This window comes from Zootoca vivipara, chromosome 14 (assembly GCF_963506605.1).
Source record: "Zootoca vivipara chromosome 14, rZooViv1.1, whole genome shotgun sequence".
Lineage (NCBI taxonomy): Eukaryota > Metazoa > Chordata > Lepidosauria > Squamata > Lacertidae > Zootoca > Zootoca vivipara.
The window spans coordinates 39593369-39616727 of record NC_083289.1 but is presented as its reverse complement, the minus strand read 5'-3'; the positions used below and the strand labels follow the sequence as shown (position 1 = coordinate 39616727).

General features: G+C 47.3%; 1 protein-coding gene across 1 annotated transcript in view; it reads right to left on the bottom strand.

Annotated features, from left to right (window-relative positions):
* Positions 1–7347: 7347 nt before the first annotated feature.
* LOC118092729 (BOS complex subunit NOMO1) overlaps positions 7348–23359 on the bottom strand; it is a 35964-nt gene continuing 19952 nt past the window's right edge. The window contains exons 19-31 of the mRNA XM_035131182.2: positions 22719–22928; positions 21630–21712; positions 20682–20841; positions 19614–19740; positions 19203–19316; positions 16589–16716; positions 16216–16357; positions 14497–14580; positions 10537–10647; positions 10119–10220; positions 9086–9205; positions 8282–8374; positions 7348–7806 (exon numbers count right to left, since the gene is read on the bottom strand). Coding sequence (XP_034987073.2) covers positions 7675–7806; positions 8282–8374; positions 9086–9205; positions 10119–10220; positions 10537–10647; positions 14497–14580; positions 16216–16357; positions 16589–16716; positions 19203–19316; positions 19614–19740; positions 20682–20841; positions 21630–21712; positions 22719–22928 — 1606 coding nt within the window. The 3' untranslated portion in view covers positions 7348–7674. The remainder of the gene's footprint in view (positions 7807–8281; positions 8375–9085; positions 9206–10118; positions 10221–10536; positions 10648–14496; positions 14581–16215; positions 16358–16588; positions 16717–19202; positions 19317–19613; positions 19741–20681; positions 20842–21629; positions 21713–22718; positions 22929–23359) is intronic.

Below are 23359 nucleotides of genomic sequence, written 5' to 3'. Positions count from 1 at the left end.
AGTCTTAAAGGAAAAACCTAACATTTTCACCCTCTGAAGGAAGTGGTCTCCTGGAAACATAAAGTCTGAGCCACCGGAAAAAATCAGATTTTTCTCTCTCCAGGCAAGGCGGCTCAAACCCTCCCGAGTCTTGTTACTCCGCATCTCCAGCGAAACACATTCCCTGTCTTTCTCCAACAACGCTTGCCGACTCTTCAGAAGCAGTTGGAATTGCCAACCCCGACCCTGTGATTGAGTCCAGGGGGAGAAATTTTGCATCCATAATGCAACAGGTAGCAAACTTATTAAATTGCTTTCCGATATGCTGCCAATTATTTTACCACTTGCAAAAGAGTCTCTGCCCTCGAGGCTGTCAGACAAATAAGCCTATCGGAATGAGTCTGATGCCGCCTGAGTTCCTGTTTTGCATCTGCAGTGGTTTCTCTTCCCTCGGCTGTTTGAGAAACCAAAGGGGCGAACGAAAAGACAAAACCTTTTACAAACAAACAAGTGGATGGGAAGAGTCATATCCTGCTCTTCACATGCAGAATAATAGGTACCATGGAGACATGGCGCAGTCTTCATATTGAGACCTAATTCAAGGACAGTCTTTGAGCATAGCTGTCGCAAGTGCTGTAGAGGCGTGAGGTTGCATTAATGTTCAAATTTGCAGCGAGATCAGCTGTTCAGCAAAATGGTGACATCCAGGGGCGCGATTAAATTTGGGGGCTGAAATGAAAGAGGCAAAGGGAAATGAACATTCTGGTTACCGCAAGCGCAAATATGTCCAAGCATCCCAAAGTAGAAAGGGACGTTTCGGAAGCAACCTTTTTTTACTGGGGAATTTGACACATCGAAAAGCCGTGACTGGATACTGACATGGGGTTGCCGACTCTCCTGATTGCTTGTGGGGTGGGAATCTAATTGACACCATCGGTGGAAAATTGAGAACAAAATTATTGCCCCATCAGTATCAGTGGCCCACCTAGTCCAGTATCCTATTCTCTCAGTGGCCAACCATATTGGACATCTACAAGCAGGATCTGAGTGCCACAGTACTACCCCCACTTGTGATTCTACAATTCTATGATTCCCAGCAACTGCAATTCAAAGGCATAGTGCCTCTGACGGTGGAGGCAGAACATAGCCATCAGAGAAGCATATCCACTCCTATCGTCCAGCTCGGACACTGAGATCCAGCTCCAAGGGCCTTCTGGTTATTCCCTCACTGAGAGAAGTGAAGCTGCAGAGAACCAGGCAGAGGTCCTTCTCGGTTAGTGGCACCCTCCCTGTGGAACGCCCTCCCATCAGAAGCCAAGGAGATGAGAAACTATATAACAGGCATCCCCAAACTCTGCCCTCCAGATGTTTTTGAACTACAATTCCCATCATTCCTGACCACTGGTCCTGTTAGCTAGGGATGGTGAGAGTTGTGGTCCCAAAACATCTGGAGGACTGAGTTTGGGGGTGCCTGTTATATAACCTTTAGAAGCCTTTTGAAGACATCCCTGTATAGGGAAGCTTTTTAAGGTTTAATGTTTTGTAATGGTTTTATATGTGTTGAAAGTCACCCAGAGTGGGCAACCCAGTCAGATGGGCAGGGTACAAAGAATATTATCATCATTGTCGTCGTCGTGAGTAGCCTTTGATTAGCCTTAATCTCCATGAATTTGTCTAATCCTCTTTTAAAGCCATATAAGCCAATGCTTCTTGTGAGAGCGAATTCCTTAGTTTGTGTACTGGTATGTGCTTTCCAGGGAAAGAAGACTCCCTGGAAAAGACCCTGATGTTGGGAAAGATGGAGGGCACAAGGAGAAGGGGACGACAGAGGACGAGATGGTTGGACAGTGTTCTCAAAGCTACGAACATGAGTCTGACCAAACTGCGGGAGGCAGTGGAAGACAGGAGTGCCTGGCATGCTCTGGTCCATGTGGTCATGAACAGTCTGACACAACTAAACGACTAAACAACAACATGTGCTTTGTCTGTCCTGAATCTTTCAATGTTCATCTTTGTTGGACGTCCCTTAGTTCTAGTGTGATGAAAGTGAGAAAAACTTTCCCCCATGCTGCACCCGACAAGCCAAAGGATCAGACCCAATTCTATAGCACAATGCCCTGAAAGGGATATACCAAAAGCTGACCAACCATTCTGCCCTCGGTTTCCCAGGCATGAGCATCTAACAAATTTATATCCCTGTTTCTGCCCATGAAATGAGCACTGTCTAAATTGCTATCATTTCAGTGCACATCCTCCATCTGTATCGCAAAGAGAAGAGTCGGTGGTTTTCCATGGTTGTCAAACTGATCTCTCTCCAGAACAGAAAGGAGTTGATTTCCTTCCCATGAGAACACAACTGTGCTCTGATTGAAAGCAAACCTCACTCCTTTTTTTTTAAAGGGGGGGATAAATTCCCAGTCAGAGAAAGGGTCTAATTTTAATTTGCTATGCACTGACAATTGACTTCATGCTGCAATTTAATGCATGTGAAGTTTTATTATAATTTACCCGGCAAAAAAGTAAACCAGAATCGAGCTCTTCATTCCAATGTCTCATTAGCATGCCTCTTCCTTCAAAGTTCACATGTTTGGAATACTGTATAGAGATTGTTTGGTTTATTAATTAATATTTATTCATCATCATTGTCATCTTTGCAAATAAGGGTTTGCAAAGTTGAGTAAGGGGGGGGGGGGGACAAGCAGGAGGCGAGGAACATAGGAAGCTGCCATATTCCAAGTGAGACACTGATCCATTCAGCTCAGTATTGTCCACAGTGACTCCAGGTTTTCAGACTGATGTTTCTCCCAGTCCTTATTGGAGACATTGGGGATTGAACCTGGGACCTTTTGCATTCAAAGCAGGTGCTGTACCACTGAGCTATGGCTCTTCCATAGCTTACAGAAGCACCCCTATACATGTTTACTCATAAGTACGGTAACTTCTGCCCTTTTCAACAAGGCTTACTCCTGGGCAAGTGTACACGACTGTGGTTTTATACTACCACTGTAGTGGTAAAAGGGTAAAGGGGCCCCTGACCATCAGGTCCAGTCGTGTCCAACTCTGGGGTTGCGGCACTCATCTCGCTCTATAGGCCGAGGGAGCCGGCGTTTGTCCGCAGACAGCTTCCAGGTCATGTGGCCAGCATGACAAAGCTGCTTCTGGTGAACCAGAGCAGCGCACGGAAATGCCGTTTACCTTCCCGCCGGAGCGGTCCCTATTTATCTACTTGCACTTTGATGTGCTTTCGAACTGCTAGGTGGGCAGGAGCTGGGACCGAGTAACGGGAGCTCACCCCGTTGCAGGGATTCGAACCGCCGACCTTCTGATCAGCAATCCCTAGACTCTGTGGTTTAACCCACAGCGCCACCTGGGTCCCTCCACTGTAATGGAGATCTGCATTAAATGTTGCAAAGCACCCCTTATTATTATTATTATTATTATTATTATTATTATTATTATTATTATTTAGTTATAAGATTATTGCAAGATCTAAGAAGGTGGTATAATGTTAGGCAGGGTGTGGTTGTGACAACCATGAAGGAGCTGAGCAATTCTGAATTTGCCAGCACACTAATGGGCACCGTTTGATCTGTATGATGAAACAGACGGCGCTATAAACACTGAAAACCAGTAGGTGCAGACCTTTGGAAATGAGCAGGAAATAAATATTTGCCTATTAGGAAGGTAATACTCCCTCTCCTGCTCCTGAGCAGGCAAGAGACATACAGCTTTCCTGCGGATGAATGCTGCTCTTTTGCCCAGCAGGATTTCGCGATGAACATGTAAATTAAGCCTCATGTTTAATGGCAGGAAAGGGTGATCCATGAATGGCTTCCTCCCCTGCTTTCAATTCACGCGAGTCCATTTATGCTATAAGGTAAAGAACCCTAGGAATTTGCAAGAGGCTTTTCCTCAGTAGGCCTTTGGCTTAGAAGCAGGATCTTAACAAATCCCACTAACAGAGCATTCAGGGAAGGGGCAGAATGTTGATAGCCAAGCGGTCTACACCGAATCGGAGGACTTTAAAAGAGGATTAGGCAAATTCGCAGAGGATGAGGCTAACCATGGCTACCAGCTATTGTAGCTAGGTGCTACCTTCGCAGTCTGAGGGGAAATGGTTATGTTCTGCTTCTGCTGTCAAGAGTCCGTATGTCTCTGAAGGCCAGTTGCTGGGAATCACAGGTGGGGAAAAGATAGCTGAAGGCCCATTATGGTGCCTGGATGGAAAACAGAGAACAGTGTGAGGCGAAAGTAGACTCTCCAAGAGTCCCTGTTTTCCAGGGACAGTCTCAGATTTACAGAAGCCGTCACAGATTCAGATTATTATTTTTTAAAGAGGTTTTATTGGTTTACAAAGATATGTGCAATGTCTCTCATAACATTTTTACAAATCAGTTTCATTTGTTGAGACATTGGGAAGAAAGGGGGGGAAAGAGGTAGATGGGGGTGGGGGGGTGGGAGCGGGTGACGATATTTCTATTTTGCTCAATATATGTGGGGAGTTTTGTCAGCGTCACTTGTGTAGGTTCTCTGTTGTTCGCTTGTGTTCCTTTGGTGGTGAGATATGTTGGGATTGGACCAGAATGTGGTCTAAACCCCGCTTTAAATCCATATCAACAAAAAGGGAAGAACTCACTCTGAAACTCACCTACAGGTGGTACCTAACACCAAGAAAACTGCCGCTAATACGCCCAGGAACCTCACCAAAATGCTGGAGAGGGTGCACCTCAACAGGCACATATATCCACATGTGGTGGGATTGCCCCCAAAATCCAACTTTTCTGGACAACTACCATAAGAGAAATATGTAAAATAACCAAGCAAATATTAGAAATAACCCCAGAATTGGCCTTGCTAAACATCTTCCAAGACAATAATGCCCACCTGCACCACAAAGAACTCATAACTCATCTACTCTCAGCAACCAGAAACACCATAACCAGACACTGGAAAGACCTGTCAGGAGTAAGCATGGACCAATGGTACCAAACAGTATGGGAAACAGCCTTACTAGAAAAATTAACCAATAAGCTGAAACTGAACAAATAGAAGACGGCTTCACCCCGGTATGGCTCCCCTTTATCACATACACAGCCCAACAAGACAATGACAAAAATCCACCAACAGCATACAAGTCAATATGGCTAACCTGATCCAAAACACCCACCCACCCCACTCACACACGAAACAAAGACCACCACAGCCAATCACAAATGAACAACCATATCCGCAGATTCTGATTTGATCCTGGAATGTCCCGCTTTTCCTTAGGACGTCCCTGTTTTCATTGGAGAAATGTTGGAGGGTATGGAGTTATGCAACCCAAGGAGAAAAGTAACTAGACAACCTTTAGAAGTCATCTGAAGGCAGTCATGAATAGGGACGTTTTAAAATGTTTTATCTATGTTGAAAGCCACCCAGGGTATAAGAAATTAAAAAATAATAATATCATCAACATCATCATCATTCCCTATTCTAGGACTTCCCTATTTTCATCAGAGAAATGTTGGCAGATATGAGGAAGTCTCCTACCATACAAAGGTAAGTTACACTCATTGCTCCACCCACTTTGGCCACTGCCCCCACCCACCAGTAGCATGTGGCCCTCAGAAGGTTGCCCAGAAAGGAATGTGGCCCTGAGGCTAGATAATGTTCCCCACCTAGAGGACTAGAGACATGGAAGGCATTTTGATGGAATTCTGCTCTCACAAGAGGACTTGTCCTCCCTAAAGGAGACCACCTCATTACAAATTAGAACCAAGCTCTGGACACATTTCCTCTGGATAAACGCCATCTCCTTTTCTGTCCACATGAGCTCTGCTATCTTTGATTACTAATTCGCTCGCTTGTAAGACTTTCATTGTGCAAATGATAACCGATACCAACACCATTGTTACTTAGCAACCTGAACAGCGCTTTGGATATTTCGTTTTCTTAAAAAGGTTGTTGTTGGTTTTTTATTAAAAAAACAAACAAAAACAAAACAAAACACCATAGCACTTAATCTATCATCTGTCTAATAAAAAGGACATATTATGAATCAAACATGAATCATCTGCTATAACCAGCTTGTAAACATTCGGTATTAATGATCCCTTTCATTCACAAGTGAATTCTGAAACGCCTGGAGTGTTGCACTACGGCAATCAATTTCCTCCTCACAAAGTGAGAGGAAAGACAGCAATAGGGGGGAAGAATTGGGGGCAGTAAAACTCCAATAGCCACTTTTGCAGGGAGCCTGATCTGTGTAGCCTCAGGGGTGGGGAACCTCAGGCCCAAGTGGGCTGAATGCAGCCCTTGAGACATCTCTATCAGGCCCTCAGGACCCTGGCCAGCCAGCCACCCTCTCCCCAGAAAACGCACCCCTCGAGTGGTTTTGCCTGGCTGGGATGTATTTTTGGAAACTCCGATAGTGTATCTCTGGCTTGTCTGGATGGAGGATAATACAAAGATGATATTCAAGTTCATTGTCGTGCCCCCATTTGCCTCTGGTCCTGCATGGGGGGGGGGCGTGGTCCTCGGGAGGAAAGAGCTTCCCCATCCTTGCTGTAGGCTATAAGGCAGAGATAAGACTCCCCCACACAACAGTTGCATTTGCAGAGGCAAATTCCTAGTTGCGAGGTCTTTTTGCTCCACTGGCCAGGCTACATCGGGTACGTTCCTCTTTTTAACTTTACATATTTTTTATGGATAGCTCAGTTGGTAAAGCATGAGACTCTTAATCTCAGGGTTGTGGGTTCAAGATTTCTGCACTGCAGGGGGTTGGACTAGATGACCCCCGTGGTCCCTTCAACTATACTATTTTATGTCAGCTGGAAGAGGGAAAAAACCTCATGAAGACATGGTTGTCCCAGCCATGTTGAAGCCTTCAAGCATGTGCAGCCTCAACAGATGGCTGCACATCTGCACAGGCATCCTGCGGTGGAGCCAGCAGCATGCCCAGGAGTGCATGGTGCAGCAGTGGCAGTGCTCATCTGACCTCCCGACAGACGAGGCTCTGCTTCCTTACCATGAAGGAGAGGGGGAGGTCAGCGTGGTGCTAAGGTGCCAGCAGGAGTGCTGGATGGGTTCAGCCGGTGTGTTTGCACCGCACTGCACCAACCCCCTTTTCCCGCTTAGCGTCAAGCAGCAGTGGTAGCAACCCCACGATCAGGTGAGCCGACCGCCATCCCAATATGGCCACCAATGCTGAGCTTGCCTGTATTGGGGTCCACTGAAATCATGCAAACAGGACTGTATTTGTTTCCGTATGCTATCCTTAAGTATGTTTTGTTCTTGGGAGGGGGTGGGGAAGGGGTGTACGGAGTTTAAATGAAGAGACACAACACAAAAGGTTCACAAAGGTAAAAGATGAAAACTGAAACCAAATTTAACAGCCTGGGAGGCGAAATCAGGTTTTATTGGTTGCCATTCTTGCAAAACCGAGGAAAAAATAATGTGTTATCTCTAACAATAAGTCGTCCCCGTCCCCCGCAAACTGCCTCCAGTGAGGGTGATGTTCTCTGTATCAAAATCCTGTTGGTTCATCGTCGCTGTTATTTTTTAAAAAGCAACTGTGATATTCTGTAGAACCACATCTGGGATGGAACCTTAATGTAAACAAATGCCTTTCTCAGGTCCCAGGATTCAGTCCTGTTTAGGAGCTATGCTGGTTGAAAACGCCAGGACTCTACCATGACAGGAGCTCTTTTCGCCTCATGTCCGCCTCATCTTCTGCTTCTTGGCCTGCCTCTTCATATCCTCAAGGCTCCCTGCGTCAGAACCCGCCTGCCCAAGCGTCCGCACCCCTTGGAGACGGCTGGTTAGCTGGAGCAGCAGGGGGATCAGCTATAGAGAGGGCAGAAAAATGCAGATAACCATGTTGGACCATTACAGCAACAATACCATAATATAATCATTAAATATAGGGTGAGAAAATCACTTTTTCTTCAGCCCAAGAGTCACATTTCCTGCTGGGCAGGGGATATGTGTCAGCAATGGGTGGGGACAAAGGCAAAAGTGGGTGGAGCAATTAATGTAAATTTTACCTTTGCTCAATAGACTATTTTCTGCATCCAATGACAGCCTCTCTCTACCCTCCCATCTAGGCAAGTGAGAGGCATTAACAAACTTCAAGGACATATTCCACTCAGGCAATGCCAAATAAGGCTGGTGAGGGGTATGACCTGGGGAGGAGGGGTGGCCTGGGGAGTTCCCAAGCCCCAGACAGAGAAGGTGAGAGGGGCCACATTTGGCTCCTGGGAAAAAAAGAGAGTAAAACTTCAACACTACTTACACTTACACACAGAGAGAGACACCTTACCTTATCATGGTTGTAACCAGCTAACAGAAGCAGCAGCGTTAATGGCAGGGCGATGTAAGATCCTTGTGCAATATCCTGCTCAGGCAGCTTTCTCTGCAAACAAGTCAAAAGTGTGTGGCTGTTAGTTCCTACAGAACGCTTAGTACAATTTGTCCCTTTGTATGTGTTTTTTAAAAAAGGTCTTGTGTAGCAGTTTTTCTCCCTTCCAAAGTGTGATTGCCCTTTCGAGTAGCCTTTCCCAGTCTTAGTGATGATGATGGGGGTGGTAGTCTAACAACATCTGGGAACCAAAGGTTGGGAAAGGCTGCTTTGGAGTTTTGTCGGGGTTGCTCAATGGAAAGGACAAGAAGTATGTGCTTGACAGCCATTGCTCCTCTTCCCCTGAAATGCACAGCTGCAGGGCAGTTGCTTAATTTCATCATCATCATCCACTATGCATTTTGGAAAGCTGCTTGTTTGCTATGTATTGGGACACATCTTAAGATATTGTAACAAAATGTTGCATGATGCTTTCAGAGATCGAAGAGCAAGTTTTCATCCATGTTTGGATATGATCGGATTTCATCTTGAATCCAGAGTTTTGAAACTTTGGGCGGGGGGGGGGGGGGGCAGCGGTTTCTTTGAATTGCACCAGGTACCTGGCTGTTAGATCACATATAAAATGCCAAAAATCTTCCCTTGGAAACAAAGCAAGACCCAACTTTATTGAGAGCTAGGAAAACAGAAGAGCTGGAAATGAAAAGGGAGTCCCAACAGAACTTTCCCTTGCGTGTTTGCAGAATAGGCTGGCCAGAAGATGCTTACCGTAGGATTGAAAACCAAGGTGATGTGTTTGTGGTACCCAAGGGTGGTGAATGAAACTTGAGGCAAGGTGTAGTCGTACTGGGACCTGGAAAGCGTCGAGTCCAAAAGTACCACGTAATTCTGCCAATGAAAGAACAGGAGAGAACTGCTAGCGTTCAGTTGGGGGGGGGGAGTATAATCAGCCACGAGGGGCAAGCAAACGGGTTGTGGTGAGAGTTCGCAAGGGGAAAAGGTCCCATTCTGCTGCTCCCCAAAACCTGGAGCCTGTATCGCTTGCATTCCTAACCTTGAGTTAATGAGCCAACAAGATAAATGCCACAATGCAAAGCTGAACAGGAGAACCAGGATCTTCCAATTTGTCTGTGCACTTGGCCCTAAGTCATGGGTCTTCAACCAGTCTGTCAGGACGCCCAGTTGGCTCCACAAGCCAATCCCAACCATGTCAAGGTAAAGCTGTTGTTGCCAAATGGGACTCCGGCTAAAGCTGCCCAAACCGGGCTAGACACATTCTTCTGATGAGACACTCATTTCATTTATTTCGACGAGTGCTGCAAAGTGGCAAGAGACTTTTACAATCAGAAAGCTATTTCTGGCTAGCCGATCGCCCCACCTTCCTACAGTAATGTGTGTAGCCAGGGAGGTCTCTACGGAGCAGGGACAGAAGTGTCTACTGAGGTGGGAAACCCAGTTGCGTAGCGTTTGCCATCGTGGGTCTAATCACTGGCTTTCAATAGCTTCTCCGTTGTTTGACTAGGGACAAACCATCTGATTTTCATCTAGTAGCAATGCTAAGGCAGCACTACGGAAATGGCTCTGTGAACTGCCATTGGAGGATTAATAATGTGCCTTATTTGCACTATTAGGTATAAATCAAAAGTGAGTATGTGAAAGTGCTGCAGGCTTGGGAGTCAGAGGTTGGCCTTGGGTCTGGACCAGTTGAAGACCACTTCAGTGGTGAGCTAGATGAACCAGTGTTTTGCCTCAATATAAGGCACTTTCTAATCTTCCTACGCAGAAGCAAGGAAAATAATACCTCTCTGTCGCGGAGCAATGGTGGAAAGTGGAAGAACAGAGACTGGCCTAGTGAGACGGTGTGGACTGGGTTGTCAAGGTTCTCACTTTTGTAAAGCTTCACCTGTGAAGGGAGAAGACAGAGAAAAAGGCATGTGGCCTTTACTGGGATGGTTAAGATGGCGGCAATCTCATCCCCCTCCTCAGTTCTGACTCTTCCCAAGGCCCTTTGGCTCTAACTGCAGGGTTGCCAACATGGTATCCACGGGCACCAGGGCCCCTGCCAGTACCTCTTCTGGTGCCCACAAAAGGCCCCAGAATATATTCCCTCAAAAATTCACAATGCACAAGAATGAAGAGGGGTTACCCTTTAAGAAATCCACCCAGGGGGAGGGTGTCACATTGAGGAATCTCAAAAACAACAGGAAAGGTGCACTTACCCATAATGTTGGCAGATGCTCTGAGGAAGTGATCACGTTGCCACTCAGATCAAATTGGTTAATTTGGCGGAAAGCGATGATATTCACGTCCTCAATGTCATTGCTGCCAACCTACATTATGGAAAGTGGGGTGGGGGGTGGGGAAAGGTTCCTTTAACACCGGCCAGATGGAAGGCTTCGGATTAAATATGCTGCTCATATCAGCTCTCTGATCAGCTCCCTCGGCCGTAAAAATGAACATTCACGCTGCATTTCAGGCACTGCTGAAAAATATGTCCTCCTTCGTGTATGGAAGGGGGAAAGTGCCACGCACACATCAGTTTTTTCGAGAAGAACCAGGTATGAGTTCCCTCAAATGTATTCCTCAGACTCAACTCCTAAAACTGAAATAAGGAATTGGGCAGCAATTGTCGGTGATTTCCCCACCTCTGGTTCCATGACAAAAGGGCTGTGATTTAGAATGCTAAAGCATGATACTCCCTTAATGCTAGAACCCAGGATCACCCCAGGAAGATAAACGATACAATTGTCTGTGATCATACAATAGTAGAACATGAAGTATAGAATTTGCTATTGCTGGACTTGGTGATTGTCACCAACGTGGATGTCTTTTAAAGGGCATTGATTCACGGAAAAGAGGCATACCAATGGCCGTTAGCGACAGTGGCTACACAGGAAGCTGCTTTATCATGACTCAGATTTGTCCACCTGGAACAGTCTTGTCCACATAGACTGGCAGCAGGGTTTCACAGAGTAGGGTGTCTCCCAGCCCTACCTGGAGATTCAACTTGGGACCTTCTTAAATGAGAAGACCAACTGCTGGAACAGGCCAAAGGAATCCTGTTCTCACCATGGCCAACCAGGTGCCTGTAGGAAGGCTGCAACCAATATCTTAGCACAACAAAGCTCTCCCTGCTTGTGATGCACCACAGGTGATAGTCAGAAGCACAGTGACCCTGGGCAGTGGAGGTAGAACTTCCGTCACCATGGCTAGTAGATACCTGCAGGCTCACCCTCTCTAAATCTGTCTCAAAGTGATACGAATTGGTGGCCGTTGCTGCATCATGCGGGAGCGAATTTCAAAACTGCTGCAATGCACCTTGAGACAGCAGGGAGAAGGATATAAACAGAACATTGATTGCATCTCCCTCTGCCAGAACGGGTAATTTTTTTAGACCAGAGGTCCCCCAACCTCTGCTCATGGGTTATGGGTGGAGAAGGGAGAATGAAATCCTCTTGTTCACTTTTGCCATTAACGATAAACCATTTTATAAACCTTGTGTTGTGTCCCCTTCCTCCTCCTCTCCTCTGAGCTGCCTTTTCCCCAAAAACCAAAAAATGACCTCAGTTCGAAGATAATAATTTTATTATTTATACTCCGCCCAACTGACTGGGTTGCCCCAGCCGTTCTGGGTGGCTTCCAACAAATATAAAAAGCCTAATAAAACATTAAAAACTTCCCTATAGAAGAGCTGCCTTCTAAGTTGTATAGTTATTTATATATGCTCTGATCTATTCCGCCTGCCCCTTATTCCTTACTCAGTGGGCCTCTGCAAATGACTGGGTTTCCCAAACGGCGATTATAAATGGTCTGTATAATTCCTGATGTTTCTCTCTCTCTCTCTCTCTCTCTCTCTCTCTCTCTCTCTCTCTCTCTCTCTCTCTCTCTCATGGTCTGAAAACTCTGCATGAAACTAAATAGACTGTGAAAACTGTATTGTTGTTTTTTGCTTGACCAGGCTGAACAGAAGCCTCTTGCATGGAAAAACTGTTTGGATGTAGAAATAGAGTCCTTCCTTGCTAGTGACCTGTGAAACCTTCTCCCCCGCCCCTGTCCTTTGGTGCCCATTTAAGCTGGCTTCTGTGGAGTGGCCTTATTACCCCAGTTAAGTAGATGCTCGGAGAGGATTCTGTCCATTGTAGCAAAAGCAGAGCCCAGAATTCATTCAGGGTCTAAGATCAGGCTCCCCCAACCTGGTGCCCTCCAGATGTTGGTGAACACTTGAGTGCATCCAGTCCAGCCAGTGTGGCCGATTGTCAGGGATGAGGATAGCTGGGAATCCAAAGCGCTTTGGGGTTGTAGGCAACTAGGTTTTAACTCAAGAGTTATGCCCACTGAAATGACTGGACCTTAGTTATCTTTATTCCTTTCAATGGCTTTATATGGAGCAGCCCTGGATACAACCCTTGGAAGTCATGCAGGCCCCATCCGCACTGTACATTTAAAACAGTATCATAACACTTTAAACTGTTATGGCTTCCCCGCAAAGGATCCTGGGAAGTGTAGTTTGGGAAGAGTGCTGACAGATGTTAGGAGACCTCCTATTCCTCTAACAAGAGTTACAATTCCTGGAATAGTTTATCAATCCCTCTTCCCAGTGAACTGTGGTATGATTCTGCTTTAAAGTTAATAGTGCAGATAGGGCCCCAGTTGCTGGTCAGGACAACTGTGGAAAGAGCTGACTCCTTCCTGCCCTATTCATTGGCTTCTAGAGGCATCTGGTTGGCCACTAAGGAGGAAACAGGTTCCTTGGTTAGATGAAACTTTGGCACAGCGTACATTCTTACATTCTTGTTTACCGTCATAGCCGAGGAAAACCTCCAGATTTGGGGGTAATGTACCTTGGAATGCCAGTTGATAGAGGACAAACAAGGGAGTGGGCTATCCCCTCCATGTCCAGCTTTTGGGATTCCAGAAATCTGTGAAATAAGGTGCTGGAGTAGACAGAGCAAATTCTGATCTAGCTAGGCTTTTCTTATGCTCTTAACTGAAGGATTCCCTAGAATGTAAACAGCCGTGCACACAGAATAGCAGGTGAACAAGCTGTTAAATTTAAAGGTGGGAGAATCGCAGCGTGTACACACACACAAAACTAGTGGTAGTAGAAAACCGGCTTCAAAGTGAGTGAGCAACGTCTGGCCATGTCTCCAAAAATCAATGAAGCAACATACCAAGCATTTGGGGCATTACGTTGCTGCATCTACAACAACCTTGTAGGGTGGGTCAGCAGCAGACGCTGCAGGGCATCCCAATTCATAAGTCAATCTCTTGTAGAGCAATCCTATGTGTGTCTATCTGAAGAAACCCCCACTGTATTCAATGGGACTTGTACGCACAGAAGCAAGGGTGGGGAACCTGGGGCTTTCCTGATGCCACCAACTTACAACTCCCAGCATCCTTGAGTATCAGCCATGCTGGCTGGGCTGAAAGGAGCTGGAATCTGCTGACCAATGGAGAACACCAATAGCCTGATCTGAAGACAAGAATGGGCATTTGAAAGGAAGACCTGGGTTTTCTACCTGACGCTGGCCCTACTCAGAGTAGACCCACTTGAAATGAATGTGCATGGCTAACTTGGATCTGTTCATTCAATCTGTCTACTGAATGCAAGCCTAGAGAACTTTTAACCCCTCTTGATTCCCGCCACGGGTCAACATTTGTATTCCCAGGAGTGAAACTATCCCACCCCCCCTTGAGCTTATCGTTGTATAAGGTAAAGGTAAAGGACCCCTGGACGGTTAAGTCCAGTCAAAGGTGACTATAGGGTTGCGGAGCTCATCTCGCTTTCAGGCTAAGGGAGCCGGCGTTTGTCCACAGACAGCTTTCCGGGTCATGTGGCCAGTATGACTAAACCACTTCTGGAGCAACGGAACACCGTGACGGAAACCAGAGCGCTCAGAAATCCTGTTTACCTTTCCGCCGCAGCGGTACCTATTTATCTACTCGAACTGGCGTGCTTTCGAACTGCTAGGTAGGCAGGAGCTGGGACAGAGCAACAGGAGCTCACCCCATTGTGTGGATTTGAACCGCCAACCTTCTGATCGGCAAGCCCAAGAGGCTCAGTGGTTTAGACCACAGCGCCACCCGCATACCTACATCATTGTATATACTGTGGTGTTATGGGTAGCAGCATCCCCTTAACACGGCAAATCAGACCTTTAGTTCCAAGGGTGGCTTACCTCGATTGCAAAGTGCTGCGGAAGGGCTCTTTCGATGTGATCGTTGCCTTCAGCCTTCAGCTGGATGTGATACACACAGGCCGGCTTAAAAGAAAAAGGAAGAGGACCAATCCGAAGTGAAATTGATTTAAACCCAACGATTCCAATTCTTAACAACCAATGACAGCCATCTGGTTTCTACCCAAAACATAACTGAAGAAACTCAAATTTATCACAGCCATCCAGAGTTTTTAGGGAAGTGGCAGAGCACCTGCTTGGCAATCGGAAGGTTACAGGTTCAATCCCTGGCATCTCCAGGTTGGGCTTGGAGAGGCAACTGCCATTATCCTGGCCATTGGAAATACTAGCTGGAGGTCCTAATTCTTCTGGGGATGAGACTGAGTGAGCTGCTTGAAATTGAGCTCCATCCACACGACACATTTAAAGCACTAAGATACCACAGTCAGGGATCCACTTTCAGAATCCTGGGAACTGCAGTTTGCGAAGCGAGAATGGAATTGTTGTTAGGAGAGCCCTATCCTCTCCCTTACGAGCTACAGTTCCCAGAGTTCACAGGGAAGAGGGAGTGACTGTCAAACCACTCTGGGAACTGTAGCTCTGTGATGGGACAGCTCTCAGCACCCTTAACAAACTACTACCCTTAACATAATACAGGCACCCACAAACTCGGCCCTCCAGATGTTTTGGGACTACAACTCCCATCATCCCTAGCTAACAGGACCAGTGGTCAGGGATGAGGGGAACTGTAGCCCCAAAACAGCTGGAGGGCTGAGTTTGGGGGTGCCTGAAATAATACTTTGAGGGAAGCCATGGTAGCAGAGAATCAGAGTTTGAAGGGATCCTGAGGATCATCTCAGGGATATGCAGCTGCCCCATCTGGGATTCAAACCTGCAACCTTGGCATTATCAGCACCATGCTCTAACCAACGGAGCTACCCAGGCCTGGATGCTGCTTTGAATGCATAGTGCAGATGGAGCCTTAGCTAGGCACAAATTGAGTGGTCTAAAAATCAATCCCTCTTCCCAGGGAACTCTGGGAATGGTAGCTGTGAGGGACAGAGGATATCGCGAAGTCCCTCCCCTCCTGAGTTCAAGCCCATCCCCGAGCACAGGGGAAAGCAGAGAGAGTTCCGATTCCAGTGGGGAAGCAGGAAGTCGTGTCCGAGGCTCAGGCAAGGTAGCGGAGCCAGGGTCCCAGGTGGGACAGGAAGGGGCAAATAAGGGGGGGAGACCCATCCCCCCAACTCCGGAATTACGCAGAAAGAGGAGAGGAAAGAGGATGGGTCTGCCAAAGCTTTTGTGTTGGAGAAAGACGCGCCAAAAGCCATTCGGAGGTTCTGAACCCGACTGAGCACATCGCTCCGTGTAAATAGCAATGACTTCAGCACTGTAAATACGCAGCACCAATAAAAGAATAAAATGCAGAGCTGGGTAGAGTCGTTACTCTGAAGTAGTCCGCTCCAGCCACTGTGACAGCTCTGTGAGGGAAGAAGGGGTCTGCTAACCACTCTCAGCACCCTTCAGAAAAACTACAGTTCCCATGATTCTTTTGGGGGAAGCCATGGCTGCTTAAAGTGGTATGATACTGCTCGGAATGAACAGTGCAGATGCAGCCTTGGAGAAGCCAAGGATTGGACGTCCTGCATGCAGGGCTGTGTGCTGTGAATTACTGGAAATCAAACATCAGCCCCCCGGGTTCAAGCTCGTGCAGGATCTTACCAGCAGCCCCCGCAGCCTGAACTTGCCCTCTTCATCCGTCACGGTGTCTTCTCCATACATGCCGCACTCTCCCTGCCCAACGGCTTCCACTGAAATGCCTTGCTCAGGTTCACCGTTTAGAGAAGAAACGGTACCGTAGCAGCTGGAGAAAAGAGAATGAAAGAGTGCTCAGTTTCCATGGGGAGGAGGCTGGGAGGAACATGAACTCTATGGGGGGAAGAAACATTCAGCGGGGGAGGGAGGGAGTGGGGAGTTTGCAAGGGAGCTTGGGCATCTGTGCAGGCCATACTCAAAGCCTGCAGTCGAGCCCATGCAAGGCAAAATTTGCCCAGTGGCATTTTTTAAAATAGAGGGGCATCTCACGTCTACCAACCTGTACGCCGTCCTGTAACCAACTATTGTGATCTTCAGGTTTTGCCCTTCCTGCACTTCGATCATTTGAGACGAGGGCTCGAAGCGAAACTCCTTCATCATGGGCTTGAAATAGTACTGCCCTGGGCTCTGCAAGAGGCATCAAACAAGGGGCCATTATTTCACTCTGCTCCAGGCCTTCTGTACTGACACAAGAATGTCAGAAGAGTCCTGCTGGGTCAGGCCCATCTAGTCGGGCGACCAGCTCTCATAGCGACCAACCAGACGCCCCAAAGAGAACCGCAGAATCAAGAGAGCCCCACGTTGGGCAAAAGTTTCCTGCATTGCACGGGGTTGGACTTGATGACCCTTGTGGTCCCTTCCAACTCTACGATTCTAAGAATGCAACAGCATCCTACCGACTTGCAATTCCCACCAGCTGGTAATAAGAGGCATGCTGCCTCTGAGCAGGAGGGGAGGCAGCATAATTTAATGGCCTAACGATCTTTTTCGAAGAGCAGCTTACACAGAACTGAGACAAAGCACCGCGGCACTCCTCCCCCCCCTTTTGTCTTCTGGGCTTGCAGGAGACAATCCGCTTCCGGCCAAGCCTTATGAACTAAGCCCTGGGAGGGTGCGTTGGGATTTCGAGATCAAAGCTAGCATGTAGCGAAAGAGAAGTGTGTCCTTGCCTGGCTCCAGCAAGCGTTGAGTGCCCAGGAGATTAGAGGTTTATAGAACAGCAAGGCTAAAGACGGATCTTTCAAACACCTACAAGCTATTTCATATACAGGAGTGCATTCAGACACACACAGGGAACAAGCTCTCTCTCATCGCTCATGGGTACATCGTCTATGAGGTATATCTGCGAGGTTCAAATACTCTACCTGGCATACGGCACCTTCCTATAGGATGCAGGAAGCTAACAAAGTGGATCGGACCATTAAGAATAAAAGAGCCTGCTAGATCAGGCCAATGACCCATCTGGTCCAGAATCCTGTTCCCACAGTGGCCAATCAGATGCCTATCGGAAGTCCACAAGCAGGACGTGACCACAAGAGCCCTCTCCCCTCCTGTGGTTTCCAGCAACTGATATTCAGAAGCATTTCTGCCTTTGACAGTGGAGACAGAACATAGCCTGCTCCTCTAGGAATTCATCTCATCCTCTTTCAAAAGCCCCCCAATGTTGGGGCCATCTCTGCCTTTTGTGGGAGCAAAGTCAACAGTTTTAATATGCGCCAAGTTAAGAAGTCCTTTCTTTTATCCATTCAGAATCTTCCCAAGTCCAGCTTCACTGGAAGTCATTACTGTGTTATGAGAGAGGGAGAAAAAAATTCTTCTCCAGACGCTTTCTCTATGTTGTGCATAATTTCACACACTTCTATCCTGTGGCCCCTCACTTGCCTTTTCTCAAAACCAGTGGTTTTTCAAGCTATTTTTTTTCTGGGCCAGAATAAAAATTTGCTTGCACCACACCAAACTTTGTACTGATAAGGAATACATTGGAAAACAAAAAGAAACAACTCCGAACAGTGTCTGATTGTTAGCCGCTTTGAGACTCCTTCAGGTAGTGCTAAAGCGGGATATCAAATCCAAACTCGTCTTCTGATTTATAACACACAACACAACTGCTTTATAATATAATCATGGGACATCCAGAAAGTACGAAACAGTGCAACTACATAAGAACACAAATCATTTCCAAAATATAATTATAAACGAGCCTCTAACATATACAGTATACCTTAAGTATGGATACAAATTCAATGAGGGGTATGAGTTGACCTGGCTTTTACCAGGTATATACCATTTATATTGGGTCTAATTTGAGACAAACAAACTCTCATCTCCCCATCAACACAAATAAGCCTTTCTCTTGCCTGATCCTTCATATTTGTCAAGAGTTGAAAACCCTTGTTCACAAAAACATGTCACTGAGAAATGTAGAAGAATAGACAATGCTCTTGAAGAGAGGAACGGATACTCTATACTATACTATACTATACTATACTATACTATACTATACTATACTATACTATACTATACTATGCTATACTACAATAACCCATTTCAATGTTTCTTTGATTGTCCTTGAATCTTCCTGCCTTGAATATTCCTGAAGTCCTGTGTACAGTAATGTTAGCTGTCGGGAGCTAAGGCCATAGGTACAAAGGAATGATCGGGAGTCGTTCAGCACTGAAAGCAAGCCCCACTGGGATTGACTGCACTAAGGAGTTCCCCAATGGAAACTCCCTGGTGCAGCCACAGGAGTCCCCGACACAAAGCCCCGCTTCATCCATCTGCAGGTGTGGTTTGAGCCCAAACCTACGTAAGGGGCTCACTTTGAAGCCGCTTTAAGCCAGGCACAGTCAAACTCAGCCCTCCAGATGTTTTGGGACTACAACTCCCATCATCCTTAGCTAACAGGACCAGTGGTCAGGGATGATGGGAATTAAACATCTGGAGGGTCGAGTTTGCCTATGCCAGCTTTAAGCTCTCATCAAAGTTGGCCTGCAGGAGGTGGAACCCAGTTCCCTGGTCTATGTATAAATAATAAAATCATCATCAGCATCATCAGGCCTCTAATGATTTTTCAGAGAGCAGATCCAAAAGAACAGTTGTGGACGTAACCCTACCAAGTTGGGGAAAGTTAGCATTCCATTGTCCTGAGTCAGGAGGTTTGAGCGGAAGACGCCTCCACTGAGGGACAGGAGGACTCCCGCAAGGGGGTGGTCATCTTCTGATTTAATCTGTTTAAAATGGGAAAAAAGAAAAGTGATGCAATACCTCGTACCCAATCAGCAGCTGACAAAACAGTTCGAAGAGCACAGGTGTGTCGCCCTCAGATAAATGGAGAGCCACTAAGTGCAGAGATGTATTCACCTCTTTGGCAGCTGTTGGGAGAATCTTTGGCCTCCCATAAAATTTGGCACTGTGTGTGCCTCATTCTCCCCAAGCAACGTTTTCCCCTTCCGCCCTCTGCCCATGTGAATTCTCTAGAGAATGAACAACTCTGCTGAGGTTCCAGAGGACACGGAGGACGTTACCTCAAAAGTGACTCCGGCAAGAGCGAAAGCTTTGAAGTCCCCAATGGTCCCTTCCACAGCACTCAACACAAAGCCTTCTTTCTGAGCGGTGACAGTGTATTCCAGGTCACTGTGAAGAGGCCCCACGCTTGAAAAATAAAGGGGAACGTAAGAACGTAAGAGCCTGCTGGATCAAGCCAAAGGCCCACCTAGTCTGGCATCCTGTTCTCAGTATCCGTCCAGATGCCTGTAGGAAACCCCCATAGAGAACCAGAAAACAAGAGTACAAGAGGGAAACAGTGGCATGGGCAGGAATTTACCAGCCACAACACTGTCCGAAGGCCTCTGGTTTAAAGCAGGCATCCCCAAACTGTGGCCCTCCAGATGTTTTGGCCTACAACTCCCATGATCCCTAGCTAACAGGACCAGTGGTCAGGGATGATGGGAATTGTAGTCCAAAACATCTGGAGGGCCAAAGTTTGGGGATGCCTGCCCTATACAGTACAGTGGACGCTCGGGTTGCGAACGTGATCCTTGTAGGAGGCACGTTCGCAACGCGCAGGTCGCAATTCGGCACTTCTGCGCATGTGCAAAGCACGATTTAGCGCTTCTGTGCATGCACCGAAACCCGGAAGTAACCCGTTCCGGTACTTCCGGGTTCGGCGTGGAGCGCAACCCGAAAAGACGCAACCTGAAGCGGCTGTAACCCAAGGTATGACTGTACTGTACAGAGCTGGTCTATTTGTCCTACAAAGAGCCTCAGCTTCCAACTCTTTGCCCCGGGGCCATAGGTTCGAAAGCCCTGCTTTGCAGATCTGGGCAGGTTAACCCTAGAAGACATCAGGTGGGATTCAGAGGGGGGCAGGGTGGGGAAAGTTGCCCTTGTATGGGAATGACCTCTCTGCCCCTCCCCTGAGAAACCACAACAAAAAACAGTCCTGTCTGTTTCTAAGGGATCCTTAGAAACTGTGAGGGGACTGCAAAAGGAGGACAGCCAGCCAAAGGGCAGACATGCTCTTTGGTAAGAGCAGAGGTGCCTGGCGTTGGCCTCTGGACCCAAACCCCTGGGAGTTGGCCGCAAGGGCTTACCTGTATGAACCTTTGTCGTCTGTGAAAACCGTGATGAGTGGCGACGGCGCTCCCTTCTCGCTAATGACAATCTCGACACCCTCCAGCTCGGGGTGGATTTGCCCTTCCAGGAACAAGCCTGCTTTGCCATGTATTTCTATCAGCTTTCCGGGGCAGCTCTCTTAAATTGAGGAGGGGAAGGAAGAGAGAGGAAAGTTAGAGTGGGGATTTAAAAATTATGGAAACTCTCTAACTCCCCTCCCCTCCCTCATTTCATCCTCTTATTATCTTCTGTGAGATGGTGAACAGCTTTTGTATTATTTCTTTCTGTTTAGGAAGGCCTCTGGACCATAAATGGCCACATGCTTTTTCGATTTCCATTGCCAAAGCTGAATTACTGTTACTTCTAACGGTTGCTGTATTTCAACCTTTTCCCTCTGGGTTGTAATAAAGTGCCCTGCTGGATCAGGCCGAAGGTCCACCTCATAGAATCGGAAGGGACTCGCCAAGGGTCATCTAGAACCAACTCCCTGCAATGCAGGAATCACAGCTGTAGAATCCCTGGCAGGTGGCCACCCAACTTCTGTTTAAAAGCCTCCAATGAAGGAGAGGAAATCCATCCACTGTTGAAGAGTTCTTGCCAGCAGAAAGTTCTTCCTAATGCTCATTTGGCATCTCCTTTCTTGCAACTCTTAATCCACTGGTTTAGGTCCTGCCCTGTGGAGAAGCAGGTCCACTGTCCTGTTCTCACAGTGGCCAAGCAGTTGCCCGTGGGGAGCCAATGGAAGCCTGCTGTTTTAGTGCTTTATCTCTGCTTTGCTGCATTAACGGCACTGGCCCCTTCCTTTTACAGCCTCCTAGTCCAACACTCCCTGATTCAGCCGTTGGTCCCAGGCTTAGTCGCTCGACCCACTGAGCTGTGCAGATCCACCAGCAACTTCCCAGCGCTGAGCTACAGCCAAGATTTACCTCCACTGACAACCGTTTCTATTGAAGGCGGGTAGAAAAGGAGCTCTTTCGAGGAGGGCGTCACCGTGATTTTCTCCCCAGACCTGGAAAAAGAACCATAAAAAAACATGGGAGCTGGAACTGGATGGTTGAGTCCAAACGGCTGTCTCAAGATGGACAGGATAATAATAATAATAATAATAATAATAATAATAATAATAATAATAATAATAATAATAATTTATTTATACCCCGCCCATCTGGCCGGGTTCCCCCAGCCACTCTGGGCGGCTTCCAACAAAATATTAAAATACAGAAATCAATCAAACATTAAAAGCTTCCCTAAACAGGATGCGTAACCTTTCTCATCCTGAGGGTTGCATTCCCTCCTGGGCAGCCTTTCTGAAGGAACCATATCTGGGCGGGGCCAGAGGGGGAAAGGGAGTGGAGCAACGAACACAAATTTAAACTTTAAGCAATAGCCCGGTTTACACACACATTCGAACACCCCTCTCTGTCCTCCATCCCGGAAAGCAAGAGGCACAATCAGAATTCAAGGGCAAGTCTAGAAAGCCTGCCTGCCTTGGGAATGGGGCCACCACAAAAGAGGCGACCCCAAAGGGTTTTGTCCCTTTGGGGGTGACACTTCGGGCGGGAGGAATGAGGGCGTGGGCCGGCCCCCTTGTGGTAAGATTAATGTTTTGAAGGGGGACAGGGATGTTTCAAATGCTTCTTTGATTGCCGAGTGTATTTTTATAAGTCATATACACTAGTATTGTTAATCGTTTTAATTTTTATTATATATTTTGAGTTTTCAACATTGAAAGTTTATTTTGTCAGCCACCCCGAAACCTACAGGTATAAATAAGGCGATATACAAATTTAATAAATAAATAAAATACTTGGGGTGTAAAGCAGGACCAGGGAGGGGTGTGACCTAGCAAGCGTGCCAAGGGCCGAACAGAGAGACTGAAGCGCTACATCTGGCCCGAGGCCTGAGGTTCCCAACCCCCTGTGTGCTGAAGCCTAAAGAGACAGCAGTTCAAACTTTCCTCCAAAGCTTCTAAAACAACAAGAAAAAGGACCTCTCTGGGCAGAAGACAAACGCACCTCGCCCAGTAGGAAAACTCGTAGTGGAACGGCCCTTGTAGTTCCTCCACCATTTCCTGCACCGGAGGCTCAGATCCTTCCTCTTCCGGGCCTTTCTTCTCCCTCTCCTGCCTGCGGGCCTCGATCTCGGCCAGCTGCTGCTCCCGACGCAGCTCCTGCTGAGATTTCAGGGGGCCAAGCACCAGGTCGGGTTCGCTGTCGATCGAGGACCTGAGAAAACAAAACAAGAGAATGAATTGTCTGAATGCAAAACTGGCAGGAGAAATGGCCACCAAGGGGCAGATACTGAAATGGCCCCATCATTTCGTTCGTCAGGGGCATAAAACAGGAACAGGGAACCTGCAACCCTCCAGACATTGCTGGGCTACATCTCCCATCATTCCTAACTACTGGACACGCAGGCTGTGGTCTACTGGATCTGTAGTCCAGAAACACCTGGCCATGGGTTCTCCAACGCTGGGACAGAGGATCCTTTTTGATGGCCTGCGGCACATTCAGGCTCAGCACCTGGCTAAACGCAATTTCTGCCCAAGAGACTGGGTAGCTGCTGGCACTCCACAATACGCAGTACTGAGCTAGGCAGACCAGCAGTCTGATCCACAGCATATAATGTTAAAGCATTCTTATGCCATTTTCAACGG